This window comes from Phoca vitulina, unplaced genomic scaffold (genome assembly GCF_004348235.1).
Source record: "Phoca vitulina isolate PV1807 unplaced genomic scaffold, GSC_HSeal_1.0 scaffold144, whole genome shotgun sequence".
Lineage (NCBI taxonomy): Eukaryota > Metazoa > Chordata > Mammalia > Carnivora > Phocidae > Phoca > Phoca vitulina.
The window spans coordinates 221,964-249,940 of NW_022589847.1; the positions used below are offsets into that span (position 1 = coordinate 221,964).

At 42.7% G+C, this 27,977-nt stretch overlaps 1 protein-coding gene across 4 annotated transcripts in view; it reads left to right on the forward strand.

Annotated features, from left to right (window-relative positions):
• The window catches only part of LOC116628938 (schwannomin-interacting protein 1), a 139,465-nt gene extending 115,009 nt beyond the window's left edge, over positions 1-24,456 (forward strand). For 2 of the 4 annotated variants that reach the window (XM_032399245.1, XM_032399246.1), the window contains exons 4-8: positions 14,804-14,921; positions 15,887-16,084; positions 17,001-17,124; positions 19,727-19,820; positions 23,793-24,456. In XM_032399245.1, coding sequence (XP_032255136.1) covers positions 14,804-14,921; positions 15,887-16,084; positions 17,001-17,124; positions 19,727-19,820; positions 23,793-23,844 — 586 coding nt within the window. In that variant the 3' untranslated portion in view covers positions 23,845-24,456. The remainder of the gene's footprint in view (positions 1-14,803; positions 14,922-15,886; positions 16,085-17,000; positions 17,125-19,726; positions 19,821-23,792) is intronic. The other 2 variants (XM_032399247.1, XM_032399249.1) reach the window with 1 other exon arrangement.
• The last annotated feature ends 3,521 nt before the right edge of the window (positions 24,457-27,977 follow it).

A 27,977-nucleotide genomic window follows, 5' to 3' on the forward strand; every position in this document is an offset into this window, starting at 1 on the left:
TTTAACGTCTCTCTTTATATGAGTTAATTATATTCCCTTATATTCATAATTTGTAAAGAATTTTTATCATGACTAGGCATATAACTATTACATGCTTTTTCTGCATCTGTTGAGATCATTATAGGATTACCTCTGTTAATCTATTAATGAATTACTGTATAGATTTTTAAAATATTGAACAATCCTTGCATACCTAGTATAAAGCAAAATTGGTTGGATTTTTTTTTCAGACACTATTGAATTTTATTTATAATATTTTGTTTAGGATTACTACACTTATATTCATGAGTGACATGGGTCTGCTGTATTCTTTTCTTATGGTATTTTTTTCTTGTTTTTGTATCAGGGCAAGGCTGGCTTAAAAATTAGTTGGCTACAAATAATACATTATATGTTAAAAAGAAAAAAAAAAGAAGATAGTAGGAAGGGAAAATTGAAGAGGGGGAAATCGGAGGGGGGGCATGAGCCATGAGAGACTATGGACTCTGAGAAACAAACTGAGGGTTCTAGAGGGGAAGGGGGTGGGGGATGGGTTAGCCTGGTGATGGGTATAAAAGAGGGCAGGTATTGAATGGAGCACTGGGTGTTATACGCAAACAATGAATCATGGAACACTACATCAAAAACTGATGATGTAATGTATGGTGATTAACATAACATAATAAAATAAAATTTAAAAAAATTAGTTGGTTACATTATTACATAATGTCTAAGAAAAGTCTGCATAATATTAGAATATGCTATTTCTCACCTGTATAACTCTCATGCCTGGTATTTACTTTGTGTGTTTGCTTTAACTGCTTCCAGTTTTTAGATGGTGTTAAGATTGTACATGCTTCTTATTTCTTCTTAAGTCAGTTCTGGTGGGTTGTATTTTTCTAAAAATTTGTCCCACTTTAAGTTTTCAAAAATTTTTGAAATGATGCTTTCTCATTTTACAGTAGGTATTGATTATAGGTAAATTGTTTAAAATGTTTTCTTCTGATTTCTACATTGTCCATGATGTTTTCTGAGTTTATTTTTGTTTGTTTTGATTTTTGCCCGTCAACAATTAAGTGTAAAATGCTAAATACTGTAAGTGAACTCTATGGTTGGGGCTTGGTGACATACATTGTTTCCTCTGAGGGACCTTCCCTGACCTCCCAATTAAAAAGTGAACACCCAACATACCTATCACTTTCTCTCCTCTTACCCTGCTTATCCTCTTACCCTAATTTGCTTTCCTTTGTGGTCCTTATCACTACCTAATATTGTATTATATAGATATTTTTTCTTCTTTTGATTCATTCTTTGTCTTTGTCTAAAACTAAAATATGGGCTCCAAGAGAGCAGGTCTATTTTGTTCTCCACCATAACTATTGACTAAATAGTGCCTAATACAGGGATGCCTGGGTGGCTCAGTTGGTTAAGCGACTGACTCTTGATTTCGGCCCAGGTCCTGATCTCAGGGTCCTGGGTTCTAGCCCTGTGTCGGGCTCCATGCTTAGTGGGGAGTCTGCTTGAGGATTCTCTCTCTCTCCCTTTCCCCTCTCCCCGCTCCCCCTGCTCACATGCTCTCTCTCTCTCTCAAATAAATATATCTTTAAAAAAAATAAAAATAATTAGTACCTAATACATAGTCCCTAAAGATTTGTTGAATTTTGTTGTATTAAGGAATTGTGAACTTCCCCTTAGAATGGTCAAATAAAAATGCAACTATTTCATTAGGGTGCCTCCAGATAAAAGTATGTAAAGCTCTTTTCTTTTGGACTCTAAGTGGCCACCGAGAACTCTCCAACCTCATCCTGAGGGGTTTTAAGCCTGGCTGCCAGTATTTTAAGGCTCTAGCAGGGGAATGGTGGAAGGTTCGTCATGTAGAATGTTATTTAATTCCTTTGATGTCAGTAAAGGCCCTCCATTTGATACTTCAGCTGTGCTGAGTGTGCCCCATTTCAGAGCTCCCCTGGTTCAACCTCTCGAGATAGTAAACTTCCTCGTTCTCCCAGGCCACAGCGGACAGGGCAAATAGAGGGTCTGGATAGTCCTTTCGGTTGCTCAGTGAGTCTTTCTTGGTGTGCAGGGCCAGCGCACTCCCCGGGCTGCAGTGTACCTGAGCGTGTCTGGGCCTCGGCAGTGCTCGTGTATGTACTTCCTCCCCCAGCCATCCTGCAAGCACCCAGCAAATTGCAATCTTAAGTCAAATACCTCTCACCCATCTGCATTTTATCTTCCAACATTTTTTCACACTCTCTTGTGTGCTATTGTCTCCTTTCCCACTTTCTTTGTCCCTAGAGGTTTATGCCTTCTTTCTTCCTCTAGTATTATTTTACCAGGATTTCAGAAGAGAGACTAGACAAATACCTGTGTTCAAAATGCCATGTTGAACTAGATGTCTCTTGAAAGTTTGGGCCAGATGGCTTCCTGGAGGATGGTTTTCATTATTTCTAATAGCAGAAGTATCTTCTCAAATAAAATCCTGTGCAGAAACCCTGTGTGTAAAACCAAGCTGTCCTCCTGTAGTTTGGGAAGACAGAAGAAGAGGGTCTGGGATACCCCTGCCCTGAAAATGCCTCCCTGTCATTTCCCCTCAGTGCCCCTCCCCAGGCCTCCACCCGAGGACCTCTCTCCAGCACTCCCTACACGCCCCCAAAGCCTACCCGAAACTCTTCAGGCAGAGCCAAATTTGAAAATCACTGAGTCGTCATCTACCCCCGGTGTAGACACAGCTATTGAAACACATATGGATCTCACAGTAGCTCATAACAAGCTCTGCTTGTTGACTCGCCATAAGGAAGATTATTTATATCCTGTTTTTTCAGATGTTTTCATCTCCACATTCTGGGATGAGATCATCCTCAGTGAGAACACGGTGACTTTTTGGATACCCTTTAGGATGATGGCTAATGATGAGACTTAATGTTTCTAAGAAATATCGCTTTATCCCTGTAAATGGAAAGTCTGCAAAGACTGACTGTCATTTCCCCTTGTCAGTAATAATGTAAGAAAAAAGCCTCAGGAAATGTTCAGTTGCGATTGTGTAACCCACATTCGCCATCCCTATTAGAATTAATTTTTTTCTAATGTATTACAATCCCTGAAATTCTTCATTGAGCCGGAAATACCTCACCTCTTACTTACAAAAGCACTTGAGGGACGTTAGAACTTGGAAGTCCATTAATATGATGCTCCAGAATGCACGAGAGTACATGTGCTGAATTATTAAATCATCAGAACCAGGTAAATCTTTTTTGACTGTATGACTCCAAAGAGCTCAGTGCTCAATTTTAAATGAGGCCGAGGACTTAAAATTAATTGGCCAAGCAATGGATTCTGAGGTGCTGAGCTTACTTTTAAGATGAGACGTCCCCAAGTAAGTGGGACCTTTGGCAAAATCATGGAGTTCTATTTATGTATTTTAAAGAAGGTGCATTCACCTGTAAAAATTATCTTCATACACACTGTGTGAGAAATTGTGAAGTAAGCTGAGGGTCTTCTGGGAAGACATGTATGAGCTATTCCTGTGAGTGTAAGGGCCTCCGAGTTGCCCTTTGGGTTTCAGCCCCACTGAATTTTTCTAATTGGTGCTGTCTCCCAAAGCACTTCTTAAAAGAGCGACAAGCTGTTAAATGTAAGCGAGGCTTATAATAATCCCATAAAGACATTTCATGCCTAATACTGCAGCAAAAGAAATTTTGATATTGCTTCATAACTCAACTAACTAAATTTGACTTACGCTGAAATACAGCAAATATAGGAGGCGCCATTTCTTCTTCAGAACATGCTAATCCACACATAATCAGCCTTTTCGAACTGAGACTATATGACCTTTGTTATTTTTCCCTGTTTAGAAATGTTTCGGTGAAACCTTTAAGAAAGCTTAAAAGGAAAGGAGAAAAGTGAATTACCTACTCTACTTTTGAAATAGGTTTCTAAGAAATATTCAGTGTAGTCACGTTCTTGAAAAAAAAATACTCCTTTTCTCTTAATACTAGTATCATACTTTCCTATAAACTATTTTTTTCATTGACGAAATTAATCTTGAATCACCGTAATATTTTGGGACTCTGAGTTGGTACAGCTCGGTGTTATTAAAGGCCTGGAGCCGGCTTGACTGCTGTGGGAGCACAGAGCGGTCATTGTAACAGACAGCGGGGAGACCTTTCATTTTTCAGACATTACACCCTGATCTGACATTGCGGAGAAAACGTCTGTGGCCTTCTCCATTCTCCTCGCCCCAGACTAACCATAAAATAAACCTGACTCTTCCCTCTCTTCTTACCTTACCCCAAGATAGATTTTTATTTACATACATATACATATAAATATAAATACCATCTTTTTCATGAAGTATACAGCGGGAAGGTGGCACCTGGAAGAGGCTATACCCTTCTCTCTAAACACTGTAAATATTATGAGAAGCAAATTCCCCAGAGAGCTTTTGAGCAGCTGGTTTGAATAATGATTACTGTTTACGCATCTCAACCATTCCAACATCCCCGAATCAGAACCCATTTCTTTGTTATTCTTACAGGTTTCTTGGTGAATGGCTGAGACCAGACCAATCATAGATACCTACCCCCTTCTCTTGGGTTTGGGCTGGGGATGGAGGCTGGGGAGGCACCCAGCCCAGGGAGTTGTATCAACTGGACAGATAACAGTGATGGAGAGAACCTTTAAAGAAATTGGATTCACAGGAGCTTTGACTATGAGGAATTGGGAATCTGCATATACATAGCCACAGAATCCCAAGTTGAACCAGCATCATTTTGCCAGGAAAGTAAATCATCCTTTTGTCTCTAACAGTAATAATTTTTGCATTATTTCCTGGAGAAAGAAGCAGCGTAGTCCTATATACCCAGCATGGGTGAGGAAAGAGGTAATCCCATTTCAACACAATGAAATTTGCTTTCCGTGGCATCTCTCTTGAAGTAATAGGTACATACTCTAGCAACCTATTTATAACATGCAACGTATCTTTTAAACTTCCTATTAATCTCCTACACATGTACCAATAATTTGCTTAGGAAACCCTTCGTGTAAGTAATTCCAAGATACATGTCATTGTAAATGGTAGTTTACAAATTATTTTTTTACGCTGTTTGAAAAACAATTAGGTAATCTACAGGAAACCTGTCATTTTTTTATGTCCTCCTCCAAGGATTACCTCTACTATTCTAAAATAGCACACAATTTTAAAAGTAAAGCAAGATTTGAAGTGGATCTTTTGAGGAGTCATAAGATGAAAATGGCAAAGCAAATTTAATTATATAAGCAATTCTTCTCTCTCACAAACCTGAAAGAAAAGCAAAATGGTATTTGTGAAATTTTCTTTGTCTAATAAATAGCCTCACTTTACAATAATGCCAATGACCCCAGTTTAATTAGGTGCAATTAATTTTGTGCAAGCGGAAGTTGACATCTTGCTAGAGGCAAAGCCAGCTGTGCTGTACCCTGTCTTACGAATTTTTTTATTATCACCAATGAGAATTCAGTTGTTGGAACTGTTGCAAAAGGGTGGGTGGCAGGGAGGAAAAGGCCACAGGGCTCCATTTTATATTTAAAAATGGCTCCAGTGGACAGCTAAATGTTTAATTAAAAGAGCTTCTAGGAATGATTTTTCATTGGCGCATCATCTCTGACAAGTGATCCTGACTTCATTACTGCTGTTCGCACTCCCTTTGGACACTGTTCCCATACATGTGTCTGGACACATGCAGCTCAGATGAAGACTGCGTTCCTTTGAGAGTTCACAAAAGCATTCACTGCTACGAGAAAACACTCCCACTGACTGCAAGTGGGCTGTGTCATCTGGAGGTTTAACACAGTCCTTTTGTTCAATCTTGGAAAATTTCCGTGCCCCTCAGATTGCTCTCGTCCACATTATCACATGCTTTGAAAACCCCCTGCCACCACCATTCCACATGCCTCCTTAACACTTAGGGTTTTATTTTAGTGATTGAAAGAAGCCTTCTGGACTTATTTGGATATATACTTTTATCACCTGTGTCTTGTACATATTTAAAAAAGTAATGTATGTTGGTTAAGATAGTCTGAAACCCTCTTCATGTTCAGCATCCAACTCTCCATTTAACCACTTAGCCTCCGAGTTGTCAGTCTTTGCTTTTCCCCACAGTGTCCCCCTCTCTGCCATCAGGAGATGCTGTGCATCACCTTCCAAGCCTTGTTCTGCAGGTTTGGATGCTGGAGCTTTGTTGTTCTTATCAGAAGGCATGAATACCTGAACTACCAGATCCCACCTCTTCATGAGTGGTCCTTAACTGGTTTGTTGGCTGAGGGGGTGACAGCTCAGTGAAAGTCATGCCACCAGCCGCTGGAGTGGCTGAGATTGTGAGACACCTGTCTTTAAAGATGGCAAAATATGAACAACCACGCTTCTTAGAATCAATGAAATTCAGTAGATCTACGTTCTTTTGAATGACTGTGTATAATTCAAATGACCACAAATTAAATCATGAAAAAGAATGTCTTTGCGGGGGGCGCCTGGGTGGCTCAGTCGGTTAAACGGCTGCCTTCGGCTCAGGTCATGACCCCAGGGTCCTGGGATCAAGCCCCGCATCGGGCTCCCTGCTCAGCGGGGAGCCTGCTTCTCCCTCTCCTGCTCCCCCTGCTTGCTCTCTCTGTGTCAAATAAATAAATAATTTTAAAAATCTTAAAAAAAAAAAAAAAGAATGTCTTTGGGATAAAGCTTATCTGCAACCAAGCCTAAGTGATTGCCCAGCTTTTTTAAAACATGAATATAAAAAGTGGTGAAAACAGGATTCAGTGTACAAGAGAGTAAAAGAATTTGCACTTGAGATTGTCATCAAATCCAGTCATACCGCTCAAAACCATGCACAGGCACTGACTCTCCAACTGCCATATCTTTACCCCCGACACATGAACATTATCATCGGTCTGGGGGCCACAAGCATTTCTTCATCTCCAGCAGCCGAAATTCATCTGTATTTATTTGTAACAGGTCAGAAAAATACAAGTTTAAACTCTGTCTGGGCTGAGAGGAGTAAATAAGCAGGCTGGCTTTAAAAGCACAGACATTTAAATGTGTATCAATTACTTCCGAGTCTACAATCTACTGCAGATCCGAGCGGGGAGAATGGGATTGAGACTGGGCCTGGAAGGGATGTCAACATTTGATAAAAGAGTCCATCTCCAGAAATGTTTGCTTAAAAGAACACGGTTCTTGCTGCCCTCCAAGAGGATCTGCTGTCCCAAGCCCCTTGCCAAAACCAAAAGGCCAGCCTGACTCATATGTGAGTGATGCTCCCTGCATAGCCACGTCTGAGTCAGACACACAGCCGTCCTCTTCCAGCTGTCAAACATTTCATCCTACTCACCTTTTCTTCAACACACAAGTGCTAATCAACGCACCCATTTCCTCTCCTTTTCCTTTTTTAATTCCTGCTAAATGCCCACACATGACAACTCAGAGGAGATCAAAGGAGAGAAATTCAAAGTCAACTGAATTTCTTCCACCAAAAAAGATCTAGGTATATTTCCTGCCATTTTTTCTATGCATAATATATCTTCACATTTTTGTTTACAAAATTGGAATCGTAGTTTACCTACTGTTTTATAGCCTGATTTTTCTTCACTTAACAGTGTATCAGGAACATTTGCCCATGTTCATAACTGTTCTTCTATCATATGTATTTTTACTAGCTGCATAATGGCCATTATATATTTCACCAAATAAACTTAATCAATCTCTTATTGTTAGCCATTGGAATTGTTTCCAGTTTTTTGTTTTGTTTTTGTTTTTTTGCTTTCTTTTTTCATCTTTTCTTTTCTTCCATTCATGAATTTATTCTGTCCTCTTAAAGTGCCCTGGCCTCTCAAAACAGATTCTTCTAGAGTACAATACCATCTTTGTGACCTGTGCAATTTAACCTCTGAATCCTAGTTTTCTCATACGTAAAATGAGGCTCATAATACTTTAGTGTATCTAAGGGGTAGAGGTAATATATATATGAAGTGCCTTAACACATAGTAGATGATCCAAAATGGTAACTCTTGGGGTGCCTGGGTGGCTCATTCAGTGAAGCGTGTGACTCTTGATTTCGACTCGGGTCATGATCTCAAGGTCGTGAGATCAAGCCCTACATCGGGCTCTGCACTAGGCGTGGAACCTACTTAGGATTTTCTCTCTTCCTCTTCCTCTCTAAAAAAAAAAAGTAACTTTTTATTTCAGAATGTAAATTGCTTAGAAATCATTTGGTTTTGATTAAGATGAAAGTAGACCACATTTGGTACCTAAGAGAGATGACTGTTTTATTCCATCGTCATTCCAATAACACAAGAAGCCTCATTCTGGTCTTCAATTCATGGTAGAAAATATTTCAGGTGAAATGCATTTTTTTCAACATTAAGATCGTATAATTCCAAATTTAATTACATGTAAGTGGTCATTAGTGAAGAAACTGGACACCGATGTGAAATTAGAACCAACAGCTGTCTGGGGAATGCAAGTATTCATAGTTCTTGGGAGAATCGGGTGAGGATACTGGGGCTGTGATGCTTCACCAAAGAAAAGCTGATGAATGCCTCTTCCCCTTTTCTATCAGTTTCTTACGTGGTGAGAAGATTCTGTGGCTGTGTGGTGTTGGATGCCATCCAGCCATCATGCGAACATGTACAGATGGAAGGTCCAGAACTAGCCTTAGAAAAGGAAGCAGAAAAAGAAATTATGTGCAGGATTAGGAGAAAAAAAAAACCTAGAGAGGGCCACTCACACCCCAGCCACCTTTGGAGCTGCCTTCCTCAGCTTTCGCAGAGGAAGCCGAATGCCTGAGTCCTATAAGATGTGGGGTCAGGATGGGACATAAAGAGACATGGTGTCCCCTCTTGTCCCCAGTCCTCTCTGCGGCATGGAATTTGGAGCTACCATGAACTTCTCTGGGCATGTGCGTGCCAGAGGGTGGGCTTTCCCATCTCTCCTGCCTTTATCTCCCCCGCCCCCCGCCCTGCTCCGATTTCCCAAGACCTTTCTTCTGCAGTTCCCTGCTCAGTCACCCTTCTTGGTTAACACCTTATTTACTAATGGATGTCCAGGTCATAAAAGTATTCTTTTCTCATATAGGGAGTATAGGGATGGATAGATAGATAGTATCTACTACGTGTTTTTCGAGTTCTCTTCCAATGCTCTATGTAGTCCACATTTCTATTTGTACATTATGATTTAATGATCCAAGCACATGGTACCTGTTGGAAGACTTGGTACCCATTAAAAAACCGGATTTCTGTTCGTGGTTCAACTACTAACTATGCATCCACTTAACAGAGGGGTCATGAACTATAAATGCCTTCAGGGGTCAGCAAGAAACATACATGAGTGAAAAAGCCCAGATACAAGGCAATAGGGAGTAGCAGGGACTGTAACAAATTAGAAACTGTTATGCCCTGGCCAAAACGGACAGCAGCTATTTAGCACCAGCATGTTGGTGCCGTGGAGTTTGCAGAGAAGGTATTCCCTGATCCTCAAATGAATGAGTGAATGAGTGAACAGTTAAACATCCCTTCTCTAGTATAAAAATCATTTATATTTTGTGTGTGTCTGTGATGATATATGCTGGACCAGCAATATTCACACCTGTTACATAAATACCAGTCTTTTCTAAAAGTCCAATAAATGATCATCCCATGCATTACACACCGCTTAGAAAAAGAAATGAACACAATCCCACAAAATAAGAAATAGCATTTTAGAATAGTATTTCCACAATAACAAATATTGGGTAGCAGAAGAGGGGGGGTGTCAGGGTTTGGGGATGGGAAAAGTCTTTTATCAAAGGAGTAGCAACACCTCATTTTAACCCACCTCAGCACACCCCGCAGGGACCCATCACACATTCAGGACATCGGGAGCTCACCCAAACCACAATTGTTCTCGCATTCTTTCTTCACAACACATCCTTAGAAAGATGAAATGCGTTTACAGCTACCCTTAGGTAATTACAACCCACATTTTATATTCCTTCTCCTTTGAAGGTTTCATGAAACAAAAAAAGATATATTATAAAAATATGGGTGATTATTGTGCATAAAGTCTTTGAATAATGCATCAAAGATCCATTAAAATACATGGAAATAACATATTTTAATGGCCCAGCCACAAACTAGTTGGGGATATTGAGCAACAAATGATAGAGCAGGGCCAGTGGCTCCCACAGCCACTCTGGTTGTGGATAGAAAATGAGCAAGGCATGTTTGAAACCATAAGCATATGGGTAGTTCCTTCTCGGTCCGCTTCTCGAGGAAAACCAAACAATTACCTTAGAAGTATAAGCAACTGCAGGAGGTATAAGCCCCCTAAGATTCTATTAGCAGACACACGGGCAAGAGCTAATAAACCCAGACCTGAGGTTCAGTGTAGTATGGGGGGAAGGGCCCTGGATTCAAAAGCCAGAGGTTCAGCCTGTAGTCTCTTCTTTGTGACTTTGTACCAGTTACCTGTCACCACAATGATGATGTCTAATCCAAAAACAGCCGTATCAGCGGCATACAGTAATAAACATTGATTTCTGTTTAGGAGCCTCTAGGTTGGCCGAGCAGTTCTATCAGAGATGGGCTCCTGTGGGCTTACTCGCGTCTGCAGTCCGCTGCAAGTGGGTCAGGTGCCTTTACCGCCCTTGGCCGAGCTCTCTCGGGCATTCGGGGCTTCAGTGGGGACAACTGCTGATGGAGCTCGGTGCTAGGAAGTCACTCATCTGCCAGCAGGCGAGCCTGGACTTGTCCTGAGGGGGAGACTTGGCACCGGAACACTGGTACTTCGTGTGCATCCTGTTGGCAAGACATGTCAGAAGCCAGCCCGGGGGGAGGGAAATAGACTCCAGCCCTTGAGGGGAGAAGCTGCAAGGTCACATTACAGAGGGGCAGGTGCAGGGAGGGGAGAATCGGGACCATTTTTACAAAGCAGGCTGTTACGGGTCTGGGGAACTTTTTTGACGTCTCTGAGTAACTAGCTCTTACCTTGCCTGTTACCCACAGGTGGTTTTACAGCCCAACAAGGCAATACGAGCGAACATCATTTTAAACTCAAATTCAGTGCAACAGTTCAAGTGAAGTTAACTAAGGGATGGTGTAGGGGGTAAAAACCACAGAATCTTAAACGTTTCTGTGTAGACACCGGCGGTCTAAGCTGGTGCTGGGACACTGCTATTTCTAAAATCAGAAAACACCAAGTAGCTCTGGGGTTCAGAACGGGCCTCACAACAGCCCAGTCCCAGTCACCTCAAACCACGGCCAAGGACAAAGGCCAGATTCACAGTGGCTACCGCCCTACTAGGAATCACAGCAGACTTTAGGATCATCAGTCTCCTCCGGGAATAAACTGGTCTTGCCCTTGTATTTTGAAAAAAATATTATCTATATACCAGATTATATTATCACTTGGCTAGGTTTTTGAGATACCGTCCTCTTGGTAGTTCAAAACCTTTCACCTCTGCCATCCTCTTGGCGTTGTGCGTATTTTAATAATATCCCCGGCAATGGTAGTTGGAAGTCAGCACAGGCGTTTTACAAAAAAAGGTCTTCCTCGCCCTAAAAGCCAGCAGATGTTTGTGCTGAACGCCCTCCCGACTAAATGCCTTCCTGCTGCTGGTGAGCAGGCGCTGTCACTAAGAAAGCCCCTTCCACTCACGCTGGGATGCCCAGAAGACACAGTCTTTGTGTCTTCATATTTGTGAGCGTTGTCCAGCTGGAACACCCTCTGTCCGGGTCCCGGGGCTCCCTGTCAGTAACTCCGGGCTGCAGTGTGCTTTTTCACTGCCTCGCGGTTCATAAGGGGAAGAGGTTTCCGGGATGACCAGGACACAGACCTTCCAGCTCTAATATCGACAGGCAAGGCAGATGGCAGGCAGCCTTTTGCGTGCAACACTCTGCTAAATGCTGCTCGAAACATCAAGCAACCTTGACTTGGATACCTTAAATTATATCGCTAATTAAAAGATGAGGATCATGTTTCGTTTTCACCTCTGACGTTGCTTGAGAGATCCAGGCAAATTAGACCCCTGGCAGCATGGATCTGGCAAGACTGTGTAGCCTGGGTCTAAGTGAGGCCGGGTGCACCGCAGTGTGCGGGACCAAGGCCGGGGACTCCAGGTTGCAGGAGTGAGCCTCAGAGCAGCCGTGCTTCCCCCCAGGGTAGGGAGGGGGGGAGGCAGAACAGGGGTTATCATTGCTTGACCCTGTGACACAGAGGCCTTCGAGAGCACCAGGTGGCCCCACTCACCCCCCAGCCGGACTGCGATTGAGTTTCCCCAAAGCCGTCTTCATCTTAAAACCTGCTTAAAGGCTAAAGGCAAACAAATCCTTCTTGAAACCTGAGTCCATTTTAAGATGTCTTTACTAAAATCCCCTCTGAACCATTAGCTGTTATGTCATATAATTTCCTTTTCCTGAGAGTAACATTCTTGGTGATTACTGCTGTAAGGAATTATAAGTCTTACCCCGTAAGAAGCTCTGTTCAGTTTCCCACGGTGATAATGTGGTACTAAGGCGATTTTCTGAATTTCTACCTGAGGTGTTTTTTCATTTCATTCTGACTACTAAATCTTTCCCCTTTTTTTTTTCCTTTGCCTTTCCTGAGTTAGAAATGCTGTATGGTTTGGTTGATTGAGGTCTGCGTTGATCCTTAGCACAAAGGTCAGTTGGGGGCAGAATGACAGAATTTATGATCAGACTTTCTTCAGAATGAAAATATATATCCCCGGATGTTTTAAACCTTATTTTGTAATGGTATCATGGGTTATTATATTTTTTTATAATCTGTGCACCCAGTGGCCAGACACTTCTTTTCAAGACTTTAGCAGTTCAGTAAATAGAAAATGTTACGTATTCCTAGATTCAAATTAAGTTTAATTTAAAATGCCTTTTTAATTTTAAAATATGCTTTTAATGTGTTTTGTTTAATTTGCAGTTTTACTTCCCACTATTTCCTAATCCATATATCTTGAGTTTTAAATTAAAATTAAATTAATTTTAAAACTTAATTATGTGGGATCATAGGGTAACCTGAACATATTAGATTTCTCCAGGGGAAAAAAAAACTCCAATGGAAGAAAATTAAAAGGCAATAAATTCCAGCTCAGTAGAAGCCCAAACTGCCGAATAGTTTAAGACAGCTTGAGAATACTGTCAGAGCTACTCAAGGCCAGGCGAGGTCTTCAAGTAAGTGACTTTAGAGGTCCCTTTACAAAGCCGCATCACCTTTAAAATTCTGTATTCCTTTGGGCTTTCAGAAAGTAGAAAAAGGAGGACTATGAATATGTACAGAATACTTACCCTTGGCCTAGCGCTGAACTAATTTCATCCTTCCAACAAAACATGGAATTATTCACCCCATTTTACTGATAAGGAAACTGAGGTTCATAGCGGTTAAGTAATGGGCCCAGAGAAAGAAGTGAGGATTCAGAACCTAAGTCCGACGGACCCCAGGCATCCTGAGCTGACCACAGCAGAACGTGTGCCTTCCAGGCCTGGCGAGGGCCTGGCTCCTTGTCTGCTCAGGGGAAGGTTGCCTTTCCTTACTGGATTTTCAGTAATTCCAGAAGTTACCGATAGGTGGCAGTACATACACGTAACAGTGACGGTGCCTGTGTTAAATCGGTAGATTTTCTTTTCCCAGGTTCCCTGTCGTTGTCAAAGAATCACTTTACGTGAGTCATCTGAACAATTTTTACAAAGCATCCCTGCCCATTGGAATAAAAAAAGATACTAATGTCAACTATCAGACGAGTTGCTCTTTGCATTCCTCCCTGTGACAGTAATAATGCCAGAGCAGTTCACTGTCGGCTTCCTAAACCTGGCTTAGACAAGTCTCCTTATGATCCCTCGCTGCTGAGGAGCTTCCTTTGCCTTTTCTTCTACCCTGACACACACAGTGGGACTACCAGGGATGCTTGGAAAATTACTTCTTTGAAAACTCTTCATAGCCAAACAGTATGGAAATGTGTTCAATTTCAAAAAAAGGTTAGGACAGAAGTTGTATCTGGGGTCCGCCCTCGTGTGGAACGGACACACCACTGGGCGACCGTCTGTGGTCACCTCTCCAGCAGCCTCTCTCGTGGAGCAACAGGATTCACCACAGACATCATGAGCTCCGGAGAAGTCTCCACCTCGGAGGCTCTTGTGCTCCAGGCGCTCTGCTGGGTTGCAAGGCTGGGCCATTCTGACTGGGCTCAGGGTTTCCTTAAGTTTCTCTACGGTGAACCTGTGGTGTATTTTTTTAATGACATAAATGAGCTCCCTTGGGTGGCTTTTGGCAGCTTACTCAAAGCATAGTTTTCCTTCAGACAGCCCTATTCTGTCTATTTGGGGGAGGGAAAAAAGGAGTCTTTCTTCAGAGAGCCGTGGCCCTGGGAGGCTGGCTCTGGTGCACTTCTTTGGATTGTCCCCATGGGACAGGACACTAGATGACAGCAGGCTGAGGAGCCCATTCATCTTTATCAACAGGAATGTAAACTCAGTGACTCCACACGTTTTTATTATGCACCCACCATGTTTTTGGTATTGTGCCGGGGGCTATTATATGTGGCCTTAAATTATCTTTCACTTAACATGAAATTGGTGTGAAAAAAAATAATATTAGCAAAAGTTATCATTTATCAACTTATGAACTCATTAAGTTATCATCATTGTCCTTTAGTAAAAGTTCTCATTTGTAAGTTGGGAGTGATACTGGTCACCCACTTCTCCACGCGAAGAACACCTAAACCTGCTTTCTGTTACCAAAGCCAGACAGTTGTAACGCGTGCCCCCAGATAACAAATAGCTGAGCAGGATTGGTGTCCTGTCTGCTTCCACGCAGGCTGCAGAGTGGGATGAACCTGCAGATATGCTTCGTCAACGACAGCGGCAGTGATAAGGACAGCGATGCTGATGACAGTAAGACTGAAACCAGCTTGGACACCCCCTTGTCTCCCATGGTGAGTCCAAAGCCACCAAAGCTCTGTGTGTGTGCTTTCCTGGTCACCTAGCTTCTTTTTTGTTGCTGTTAGTCAGGAAAAAAACATGGCAGAGATTAAAAAAGGAACGTCTCGTGCCATTTCTTGACATAGCGTGCTCCTAAAATTTGGCAATGAAGAATCAAAGCTGTGATACAACAAGGAGACATAAGCTCTGTTAAAGTTAGCAACTACTTTCACATTAAGCCATGAGAGAAATCACATATGCCCCCAGAAAATTATGCTAGATGCCAGTCCTTCTCCATTGGGCTTAGAAATATTAAGTGCAGACCGGCAGTGGGACACATTTTAAAAGGCAGCGGCGGGGATCCGGGTGAGGATGGGAGCGCTAGCACGCAGAGACGTTGCTCAGAGAAACCAGCAAGATAATGTGCATAAAACATTCCTTACTCATTCCTTGCACACATACTACAAAGGATGACTTAATGATCCAGGCCACTAATTGCTGGAATCCTTTACTCTCTGTGAAGTCTTTATCACCTTTCTTACCAAAGACCAACCAGCGGGAAACTGTGTTGGTCCATGAGTGCAGGGCAAGGTCAGAACTCCATTGGACGCCTGAGATCCTGTCCACTCCAGAGAACACACTGCCTTAGCTCTGGGTTAAATATTTTGCTGTGTCTGATCCCTTCAGGAAAGTTTTGAGACCAAGAATCAAAGGGACCTCTCGAGTTTATTGTCATAAGTAGATTCTCCCTATTGTTATGTGACTCTGCTAAAATCAGAGTCTGTTCTTGGCACTGAGGAAAGAAACCATCTGCTTTAATGTTATTTGAGATTTGTACAGACCAAATCAGGTGGCGAGTCGCGTTGTTGGAGGGGACTCTCTCTCAGCCACTCTGGGAGGTCCCAGGGACTGCTGCAGCCCATCTCCAAAGATGGCGCCTGACACAGAAAGCTCAGGCCTGCTCTTTTTTCCTTCACAGAGCAAACAGAGTTCTTCCTATTCTGATAGAGACACTACTGAAGAGGAATCCGAATCCCTGGATGACATGGATTTCCTCACAAGGCAAAAGAAATTGCAAGCCGAAGCCAAAATGGCCCTCGCCATGGCCAAACCAATGGCCAAAATGCAAGTAGAAGTGGAAAAACAGAACAGGAAAAAGTCTCCCGTCGCTGATCTCGTAAGCAGTAGACACTGAAACGCCAGAGAATGTTTTGGTGGCTGCAAATGGTTGACGTGGTCCCAGTTCTTTCCCAGAGTTATGCAAACTTGGGTTTCTACAAGGCAGTTTGTAAAAAGTACTGTCATTGAGAAATATTTGTTTCCTTTTCCTTCCTACTGTATCACTGAAAGATACATAAGAGATTACACGAAAGTAAACTGTTTTTGATTCATATCTACTGTATTTCTTAGAGGTGGTATTAGCTGTCAGGGGAATATTTTAGTGTCATTAAAGCAGTATCAGTTTAGAACCTACTGGTTGTGGTAAATTCACTATCGCCTTGGCTGTCATTCCCACCTTTCAGGGAAGACAGTACGGCATGGTGGATAAGGGCCCTGGGCTTTGAAATCCAGCAAGGCCGTTAACTTGCCGCGGGGCTCTGGGCAAGTTACTGAAGTCTCGGTTTTGTCATCTATCAAATGGGAATAATAACACCTTTGTGAGAGCACAATTGTGAGAATTCAGTGAACAAAGCATCCAAAGCACACAGCACAGTGCTTGTAACATGTGCAAACTCATAAAGAGCGGATATTATTAATTTTATCCATGTCATTGGTATTCGTGGAGCTCCCTAGTCATTCATTTGTGGACATGATCACTGACTCACGGTTGTCACAGCCTGTGTTCATGACCAGTCGGATAGCTTTTGATCTGAGTAGTGTAGCATTTTGATGCCAGTAGAGCTTTGGACAACGTGGTGTATGGGGCTGGGGGGCAGGGAGCTCGCGCTGGGAAGCTCAGACTGGGAAAGCTGTGGAGCGCAGAACCTGAACGGAAGTGGGTGAGAGCGGGTCTGTCAGGAGAAAAGTGGGTCTTGTGCTCAGTGCCCTGGCTGCTCGGGTCACACCTCCATTTCTTCCCTCTGCATCTTCAGCTACCACACATGCCTCACATAAGCGAATGCCTGATGAAAAGAAGTTTAAAGCCCACCGACCTGCGGGACATGACTCTCGGGCAGCTACAAGTGATAGTCAATGATCTCCATTCCCAGATAGAAAGTAAGTGTGCGGGTGCTTGAAAATGGGGTGTCAAGTGTGAAATATCGTGGGATAGTACTACCTCCTTGATTCACTTCCTTTGTCCATTTCCTTGGGTTCCTCCTGCGTGCTGCAAGAGAAGGAAGAGAATCACAAGGCTCTGTTTTTGGTTTTTTTACCGTAAAATGTTCAGAAAGTTCAAGAATTATTCAAGGTTCGCAGAGGTGATAGGTCCTTTTTATTCATCTCAAACCCCCAGCACCTAGCACAGTGGCTGGTGTGTATTTGGCTCGCAACATGTGTTTCTAGACTACAATTTGGTAGTTACACTTCATTAATTATGCAATTATACCCTCAACTTTACTTGTGTATCTCTTCATTTTAGCTCATCAGTCAGATTCAGCTTACTTTGTGGGGACTCCAGGTGGGGAAAATATGTATGAGCAGCATGTGACAATTACAGGATGACAAATTATGGGCCTTTTTCTCCCCAGAATAAAGAAGGGCCTCTCAGAGAAGTGTGCCAAGTAGGTGGCAGATGAGTGGCACTCCCTTGAGGTGGCTGGTTGTGCAGAAAAGGGCAGTCAGTTGCTCTGCCTGATGAGAGAGAGAACATAGAAAATGCTCACTTGGGCAGTGTGGTTAGTCCAACGGAAACCATGTGCCCTCCAACCTTGGGAACATACGATTCTATAAAATTTACAGATTAAAAACCACCTAAGAGACACGCCAACCAAATGCATTCACACAAACTAACTATAAAAAAGCACTTAAGAGCCAACCAAGGAATTTGTACACGGACTGAATGTTTTATTAATGATTTATTTATGGGGCACCTGAGTGGCTCACTCTTGATTTCAGCTCAGGTTATGACATCAGGGTCATGAGATAGAGCCCCACGTCGGGCTCCATGCATGGAGTCTGCTTGAGATTCTCTCTTTCCCTCTCCCTCTGTCCTTCCCCACCTTCCCCAACTGACAAGCTCTCTCTGAAAAAAAAAAAAAGATTTATTTATTTGTTTAGGTATGATGGAGGTATTGTGGGTATGTTAACTTTAAAAAAAAAAAAAAGAGCCCTGTCTTTAAAGATACATACTGAAATATTTACAGATGAAATGATACAATATCTGAAATTTACTTTAAAATAATCTGGTAGGAGAAGGGGAGATAGATGCATCAAGATTGGCCATGAGTTGATCATTTTTGAAGCTGGTTGGATGCATGGCCATGGGGATTCATTAAATCAATCTCTTTGCGTTTATATCAGTTTGAAAATTTCCAGAGTAAAAAGTGAAAAACTTCATATGGGAAAAAAAATTCCATGCACTATGTGGGCCCTCTACTGAGTGCTAATATAAAAAGCAACTCCATTGGGATTTTTTTTTAATTTTTTAAAAAGCTACCCTGAGAACATAGTGAAAAAAATAGAATTGGGCATATTCAGAGTTAAGTTAATATGTTCAGTGTTGTTTTAAAATCAAGAGAAAGGGTTTGACATTCTAATTAAGAAACCATAGATTCACAGGGTTTTTTTTTTTTAATTCTACTACATTTTAATTTTAGTTGAGAGCAAATTACTAGGACTATAATTCTTTCAAGGACCTAAAGGCTTTCTGATATTTTACCACTGAAACATCTTCCTTTGACTTCTAAATACTAAAATTATCATCTAGCTCCTTTCAGTAGTCGATGAATTTAGACCTCTTCGTATGATTTTTTTCCCTCCCTTTTTTAAATTGGAAACTAGTCTGAACTAAAGGTAGATCAATGCATCGTTTGAAGTCAGGATCTCTAAAAGCATTTCCAAGGAGGACCTAGCTGAATACCTCCTTCCTTTCTTTTATTTCTGGGCCCAGAGCTCTTGCTGCTAAATGAACGCTATGGCCCATGCGTCCATGCGTCCAGACCTAGAAGCTTCGATCTAAGGGTTAAAAATCAGAGAGCCCCTTGCTTGTTCCTGTTTTTCAGGAACAGGAGCTAAATTCACCCAGTGCACTGGTTTCAGGAGGATTAGAAACGTTTCTCTCTCTGTGTGTTTGGTTCCCAGCATAAATCCTAAGGAATCTTTTCCTTGGCACTCATCCGGGATTTCAAGGTCTTACGCATCTGGCTTTCACATAACTTGAGATAGGACTTAGATATTACTGAGAACAGCCCGCCCCGGGGCTGTTGCTTCTGCGGGGCCGTAGGAGGCCTTGGAGCATCTCTGAGGCCCCTCCTCTGCTGGTGCCGGATGTCCCTCCAGCTGTCGGGGGTGGGAGCATCCTCAAGACGGAAGGTGGAAAACTTAACATGGCCCAGACGTTTTTGTTCACATTTGTGCAAAACAAAACCCTGCTTTTTCTAGCAAGCTATTTCCCTAACAAGTAACGGTTTCATTTCCCACTTTAACGTGAATGTCATTGGAAATCCTTCATACTGTGGTCCTTTTCTTCCAACACTTCTGTAATTATGCAAACTCGTCATGTTCTCAAACTGAGGACTTCTCCCGGGCTTGTGAAAGGCTAATAGAAGAATTCCAAGTCTTAGCAAAAGTAGCTTGTATAATGGGTCCGTATAGCTGCACGTTGTGACTTAGATGCAGTTTTATCTGTTTTTTAAATGCTCCCTTTTCTTTGCTCCAGGCTTGAATGAAGAGCTGGTCCAGCTGCTCCTCATCCGAGACGAGCTGCACACAGAGCAAGACGCCATGCTGGTGGACATCGAGGACTTGACCAGGTCAGTGATGCCTCACCCTTTCCGAAAAAGGAAAGAAGCCCAGGGGGCTCTGAAGTTTAAGAACTAAGGCAACAGCAAGCTCTAGAGAACTCCTTCCCCTTACTTCCATGAGTAACTCACCTCATCTCTGCTGGTGTCAGCTGTTGAGATGGAGGGGAAGTGCCTAAAACTCCTTTCCAGATGCATTGCTTAAACACACACACACAAATGTGTTGCTTTTTCACAACCGCCCTCCCAGTGCATTCGAATTTCTTACACCCCCACCAAAATCAGGTCAGCAGTTCTGGCCCAGGAGGACTTTTTCCTGAAGGACTGTCCCCCTGGGCAGTCAGCCCTAAGTCATTCCATGCTGGCACGCGTCCAGCACACGAGCAGCCGTGCGGTGGGTGCCACCCAGCTCTCGCTCGCACCTGCCATGTCCAGAAGGCAGGGACACTGGCATCTTTCCACCACACCAGTGCCACCAGATTGCTCTCACTGGGGAGGAGACTCCAGGACTTGAGTTTCCAGCTGGGCCTGGCTCCAAGCACCCCTCTATACAGAGGGAAAGAATGTTGCCTCCCCCGCCGCGCCCGCCCCACCGGGATACAGAAAGGAGGTTAAGGCCAGTCAAGATCTCGCATTTCTTAGTAGTTTTCTTTGTAGAAAAGCCTATCCCCGTAAGTATATAAAGTATATGAAATACTGTGAACGTTCGTATGATCTCATATTTACTTTGCTACCTTTTCTGAGACAGTACATACGAAGTCTTTAAACCAAGAGGTAATAATTACTATTAATCCCAGAAATGGGATTCAGAGAGTAGAAGGCTCCCCAAGGAGAGAAAGAACACTGCTTGTCACAGTAACATAAGGAATTAACCACACGATCCAGAACCATCCGAGAGAAGCTTTGAAAACATATGTAGGGAAAATGCACTTAGCACCTACCACAGGACCCCTTCTCAATTGTAATGCTGGGTAAAAAAATATTTTTCTAAATTCAGTGTTATAAAAATAGTTTGGGTAGCAAAATAAATGCTATAGAACTATGTCTAGGCTTTTTCTTAAAAAAGACCTACGGGCAGTACTCTGTGTTGTATGCTTTGGATATTGTATTGCCGCGCCCCTAACAAAAAACAAAAACAAAGAGCCAGAAGGCCTCAGACCTTCTTAGTACATTCGTGTGTATTTAAAATGTCACAATAACACTCACATAACATTATTGCCCCTACCCATGTATTCAGGCGCTGCTCCAGCAACCGTAAGACACGTCCCTTTTTGTTTTGTCTAAGAGATTTGTATATAGATACTAAGATTATGGGAAATCACTAGTGAAATCTAAGACCAAAACTTGCATCTTCTAAAGCCAATGTGAGCTCTTTTGTAAACGCTGTGACTTACCTGTGACAGCAGAGAGCTTTCCTCCGCTCCTCAAAGCAGTTCCGGCATTCCTCATCGCCAGGGGGACGCCGAGAGGCCCCTGTCCGCTCTCCGGGTGTTAAGCTAGTCCTTAAGTTTGGTGTGATCATGGGAAACAGGGCAAGCAGAACTGTGGGGTGCAAAGGAGAGGAGTTACTAATTTACAATTGTTAGAGGAACTCTTTAAAGTGGAGCAGGTGGGGAGATGTTTCTATGTCCCTTCCTGGCTACGAGCTGTACCTTTGCTCATGGGGGGGATCTGAGGGTACTTAAACATACCTGAAGGTGGCAAGGTCAGAATTTTGCAGCCAGATCCCAGAAGGCTGAGAGCGACCGGCTGGGAAGTCCCATTCACCTGTCCCCGTCACCTGTCCAGTGGAGAATGAGGCATTCTGCCATTCCAGTGTCAGTGCAGATGAGTGGTTCTCAATTTCAGCCGCACATTGGAATCGCCTGGAGAGATTTATAAACTGCTGACGCCTGGGTCCCACCCCGGAGATCCTGATTTAATGATTCTGTGGGGTGGCCTGGGCATTCGGATTTTTTTAAACCTCTCCAGGTGATTCCAATGCAGAGCGGAATTTGAGATGTACTGGCTTAAAGAACGCCCCTTTAGAAAAGTGCTCCCTGACTGTCCCCCCAGCCCCCAAGACTGGGGTAGGACCCCCTTCTCGGTGTTCCTGGCAACATGGCATCCCTTCCATGTGGAGCCCAATCATATTGTGTTAAATCGTCTGCTGTTTCTCCTTACTCACTGCACACAGCCCCCTCCTCCATCTAAAGCAGAGGCCACGGCATTTTCATTCTTTGCTGTGTCCCCAGAGCCCAGGACGGGGCCCGCCTGGCACAGGTCCTCGGTAATGACTGTTGCTAAAAAAGGAGTCCTTGTGGGGGGGGCTTGAGTCAAACAAATGCTAATAAGGACTTTCATATAAATAGTTGATGAGAACCTTTTAGTTTTATGGACTAAAACCTTTTCCCTCCTTTGTTTAAAACGCTAATGAAATTCGTGCTTGTATGTATGTATGTCTCAAAATAACACCCAGCTTTCAGTATTTTCTGAAACTATTTCCTGTCCTGTCCCTCTCGCTCAGAAAAACCCCTCGCTAATGTGCGCGTGCACACGTGTGTGTACTCACATGGATACATATTTTTAAACTGCTATAGAAACTATAATTTAATTAGCTACAGTGGAATCTGAGCTCAGTGGGCATCAAAATATTTCTTGAGCTGAATTTAAGTGAGTCCCATAAGCTACTTGATGAAAGTGATCAAGGCTGTTCTATACACATAAACAGGGCCGTGACAGGGTCTGCTGAAGGGCATATTTTTTTAGGAATAAAGGGCTGATCTCTTTTTCTCAAGTTCCTTTATTGTTAAATGAATATCACCAATTATTTGTGGGCTGTTGAATGTGGCAAGGACGCTGTTGTCACTTCCCTATTTCTGAAAGTATTTGTGGTTTGTCTCCCCTATTCCATAGATAGGAGACATTCTGCACAAAACCAGTGAGTTCAACTTGACGTCATTGACTACCCAAATCTAGGCAGCACACAAAAACTGCCCCTGAGCCTTTGATTACAGCTGGAAACCACAGCCTTAGATGCTTTCTCTTGCCAAATTTATAAATTCCTAAAATTGTCCTTCAAAACATTTGTCTTTTGCAGACGTCAAACCCTCCCACTCTCTGGGAAAACGTTTAATTAGCGCACTTATTCAGGTGCTGTCATCAGCTTGGCCGTTCTTCCCCCTCTGTCTCCACTGGCCAGTGGCTAGGTTGGCTGGATGTGGGGCTCACGGGCCGTAATAGGGCTCAATGACTAAGAAGACTCCTCCCATTCTACCGCTTACTCTCACTGCCAAGATCATGCCCTTGGGACGAATGTGGGGGGCGGGGGAAGTATGCAAACATGGAAAATCTTGGCATCTCCAGAGACCCACAGTTTGTTAGGAAGACTAGGTTTTGTAAGAGGGGAACTGGATTATTGGCTTTAATTTCTGTCAAGAGCCTTTTGAATGCTTATGTTTGTGTCTGTGTGCATGTTTAGATAAAGCAGTCATGCGGTTCCCTTCTGTCACAACACCTTGTTTAGACTTTTTGCTTAGCACTTACATTCTATCTGCTATCTCCTTCTTTGCTATCTGTTCCCTTTTGCCCCTCTCCCCTGGAATATACATGCCACGAAACCAAAGAACTGAGTGTCTGCTTACCGCCAAATTCACAGCACCAGGAGCAGTACTTGGCACATGGAAACACATGAAACATTTGTTGGCTGTATTTTCCCAGATACTTCTCTCTCTTTTTTTTAAGCACCGTGCTTTTTCTTCTCAAAAGTAGTGACATCTACCATTCTCAGGTTAATCTAGTGGCTTATTCAATAAATGGAATCGTACATAAAATATACCAATTAAAGAGGGCAAAGCCATTTGGATTAAGTACTGTTACTTAATTCTCTGGGTTTCACTATGAGTAACTCTGAGCCTCAGTTTGGGGGATTGTTGTAGCTGTGGATTAGAAAGCAGTTTGAATCTTCCCCCTTGGCACTAAATGATCGTATGATTCATTTTACAGACATGCGGAAAGTCAGCAGAAACACATGGCAGAGAAAATGCCTGCCAAGTAAAAGAAGCCATCCGACCGAGAGGACAAACTAGAATTTCTTTTGCTTCCGTGGTTGTAAAAATGCTGTTTCTAAAGGTGGCGCAGAAACAAACGAATATCAGTGTTAGCCATTGATAATGTCTGAAGCTTAACGTCCAGTGACTGGCCTTTGCTTCTTAATTTATTTTAATTTTTTTACTGTGCCACTAAATATCAGGCATTTTAATAAAATATTGTTACAAAAAATGTACAGTACTGACACCATCACAAGTCATGGTTCTCAAAGAGGGTAGTTTTGACTTTATTTTTATTTGTTTAGAGATTTTAAGTTGGAGCAGTATTTTACCACTGACTACTTTCATTCTTCACTGTAGTTTTAAAGAAGAACTGTAAATGACGGTGCTATCTCTACAAGTCAGAAAATACATGCCTGCCTCGTAGTGAAGTTGTCGCTCTCCGTAATACGTACATTTTAATCAGTTTTCAACATTTTGTGAATGTTGACTACCTGAAGTTCATTTTTAGATGTGCTATTAACATTCTGTTGGATTCAGAGGGTTCCTTGAAAGTTTTATGTATAAATATGTAAAATAAAAATTAAAACTTTGTTTCATAGGATATGTCTTTTTGCTCACTAGCAAGCCTGATACTGGCTGTATTTCTCACCTCTTCGCACTCCCTCAACTGAACTCCCCACCGTGAAGCTTTTGTCAGTGAAAAAGATAAAGTACTCCAGAGGAAAGCAATGTGGAGAATTGACAGGAAGACTGTGAAGGGTGTGGAGTGTGTGTGTGTGTGTGTGTGTGTAAGAGAGAGTGTATGTGAGAGTGTGTGTGTGTGTGTGAGAGTGTGTGTGTGTGTATATGAGGGAGAGAGTGTGTGTGAGTGTGTGTGTGTGTGTGTGAGTGTGTGTGTGATCCAAAGAGGACAACCTCAGCAACATCACCACTTCTGTCAGTGCTCAGTTATCAATCTGGAATGTTAGCGCTTTACCATTTACAAGCCCCTGGTCTTGTTAGAGCCTGTTACCACATCAAAACTCCATTTACCAAATTTGCCACATGAACAAATGATGCTGCGTTTACTCTTTTCCCGAGGCCAGTTGTTGCCATGTTTCAGATTTTAACCACTTCTGTTTGGTCTCATGAAGAAACATGCCAAGTCTAAAGTAGATTACAGATTTTCCCCAGTAAGTAGAGTTTCAAAATGGAATAATTAGCTAATGTCCATGCAGGTATTAGAGAATCATAAACTAAAGCGGAGATGTGCAGTCAACATTCCAGAACCACCCACAGACCACCTGGTTTCATTATTTGGTCCATGATGTAATCTGAAGATAGTTTATTTTTGTTTTATTTTTAGTTTCAGGTGTAGAATTTAGTGATTCATCACTTACACAACATGAAGATAGAAGTTTAGACAACTGTCTACCTGTCCCTTTCTTAAAAATACCCAGATAGATATTTTAAGTAAGAGTAATTAAGAGTTGCCAAACTTCAGTCTTCTATTTAATAAAATAGGTAACCTAAAGTTGTAACACTAATCATTTTTTATGGGCCTTAATCAAGTTATTTTTGTTTGGGATGGAAAAATACTATAGCCCATAAATATATTTTGGCTTTTGTGAGTTGGCTATTGAGCAGGATAGGCTGCTCACCAGTGAGTGAAGGGTGGGGCCCAAAGAGGGGTCCTCTCGGAGGTTCGGAGTCCTGCACCAGCTGTCAGTCATCGCCCGGAGTGACCTCAGCCCTGAGAACAGGCCCAGCTGCCGGACCTTTGCTGGGGCAGCTGGGTGAGAATATTGGTCAGTAAGCCAGTCGCTCTCACCTTCAGCCACTCAGTGGAAGCACCTGGGAACTGTAGAAACACTGGCCCCAGATACTGATTTAACTGGTCCGGGGTGTGGCCTGAACTCGATACTCATACTGAGAACCACTGCCTTAGACATTCTTCTTTTTTAGCTATTTTTGAAATATCTACAATTTTGTCTAATTAAAACACGTTCCTACTAATTTGAAACTTCTGGAGAGAGCTGACCCAGGAAGTGTGCCACAAAAACGCCTGAGCCCACAGAAGCGCAGTAGCGTGACCTAAGCCTCCTGGGTTGTCCACAGCCTCGAGTCTCGACACTAATGCTCAGCCCACCAAGAGAAACTATCCTAGTTTTTTAAATCCTTGCCAGAATTGCCAATTCCAACAAAAACTTAGAAATGAGTTTTTTTCTTTGTCTTCCACAATGCTCTCTGGCTGGAAATGTGTTCTGAAGAAACCCACGGCCTCTCAGTTCTTCAGTTGTTGGAAACGCATGATCATAACCAGAGAGCTCCTAACTGGAGAAGGAAGAGAGTGAGCTGACACACACAAGGGCCCCCGAAAACACCTCTGAGGGCAAAGCGGTTCTCTGCAAAAGTAGAGCGGTTCTTCCCACTGCCCTGAGACCCTCAAGAAGATTATAGCCAGTGTACTTCTCTGCCCCCCTATGGCTGTCACCAAGTGACTCACCTCCAAGGGGATTCTTTCAAGATTGGGTCTTTCCAGTCCTTTTGCTTATGTTTTTCAGCAAGGACTAGGATTATTCCCAACAGGATTCTGACCTGCTCTAGGTCACCCTTCTGTTCATGAACTAGGACCCTTACTAGTTAACCAGGCTTTGTTAGAATGCTCAGTTCCCTGACCTCAGAAATAGGGAAGAGGGCCACCTCTCTTCCTGATTTTAGGAGCGTGAAGTCCAGACAAGAGCACACAGGCTCTGGGGCCAGAGGGCCTGGGCACAAATGCTCACTACCATCTTCCCAGTGATTTGACCCTGAGCGAGTTACTAAAGCTCTGTTTTCTTTTGTTTTATCACCTGTAAATAAGATCTCTCAGGATTATTCTAAAGCTTGAATAAAATAATGTCCATGAAAGCACCTGGCACCCAGTAGATCCTCAATAAATAATTACTGAAAAGAGAAGTAGATGATCAGGGTTTGGATGGAGGAAGCATTCTGTATTTTATCAGTTTCTGAGATTTAAAACACCCTTGTGGGTCCTTTTTTTTCTTGTTTATTAATCATTAACTTATAAAACAGATACTTAAGGAAAAAGTTAAAAACTCCAATCTCTAACACCTCCCTCCTCCAAATATCAATGTTAAAACTTGGAATGTATTCTTACACACTTTTCCCCATGCTTACACAAACAGATACACACATATGGGTTTTGTGTTTCACTTTGTTTATACAAAGGTGGGATCACATCAAACAGGGCTTTGCAACCTGCTTTATCCATGGACATCCTTCCAGGTCAGTATATACAGATCTAAGCCATTCTTTTTAATAGCTGTATAGTAATCCCCTTCAGCCATTCTCTTAAATGATAGACATTAAGGATCTTTCCAGATTTCTGCTACTAAAAACAATGATGCAATCAATAAGCATGCATGTACTTACATCTACTTGTGCTTTCATTCTGTGATCACCTCATTTTTCTTTAACTGTTACTTGGTATCATGTTTAGATACTTCAGATTACAGAAAGCTAACTAAGGTAGGAAAAACCAGGTGAGGCCTCTGCAGAGAAGTTCTGACAAACACCAACTCATTTTCATCTGTCATCATTTCATCTTTAAAGAGCATGGGTATCACTTCCTTGACACAACTGTCTCTCTCTCTATTACACAGCCTCCAAGGGCCATCATCTGCTTCCTGAATACAGGATTTTCTCCATTTCCTGTTTGAGGGTAGAGGCCAGCCTCTGCCACTCCAGTAACTATAGCCCTCAGCACAGAACCAAGGAGGGAGGCTTCCCTGGAAGAGAAAGTCTCTGATCATTGGGACCCACCCTTTTGACAGTGGCATTAACTGGTGGCACTCTAGTCTTCCTGATGTCTGATGCCTCTCCGCTTAGCTGAGAGGTGAGCTCCTTGACCTGACTTTTACCCAGGTTTAATCTCACCGTTCTCAAGCCTGCTCCCCCATTACTGGTTGACTCTTTCTTAAGTCCTTCACCTCTCCAAACTTTTCATCAACAATCCAGCGACTTCCCTTCCACAGAATGTATTGTCTCTGATAAACAGCCCTATGGCAGATATAGCCAGCCATCTGCCAAAATGTATGCCTCCTCATCATGTTCATAGTTAACAGAGTTTTTCCTGACAAGCAGCTGAACAGACAGG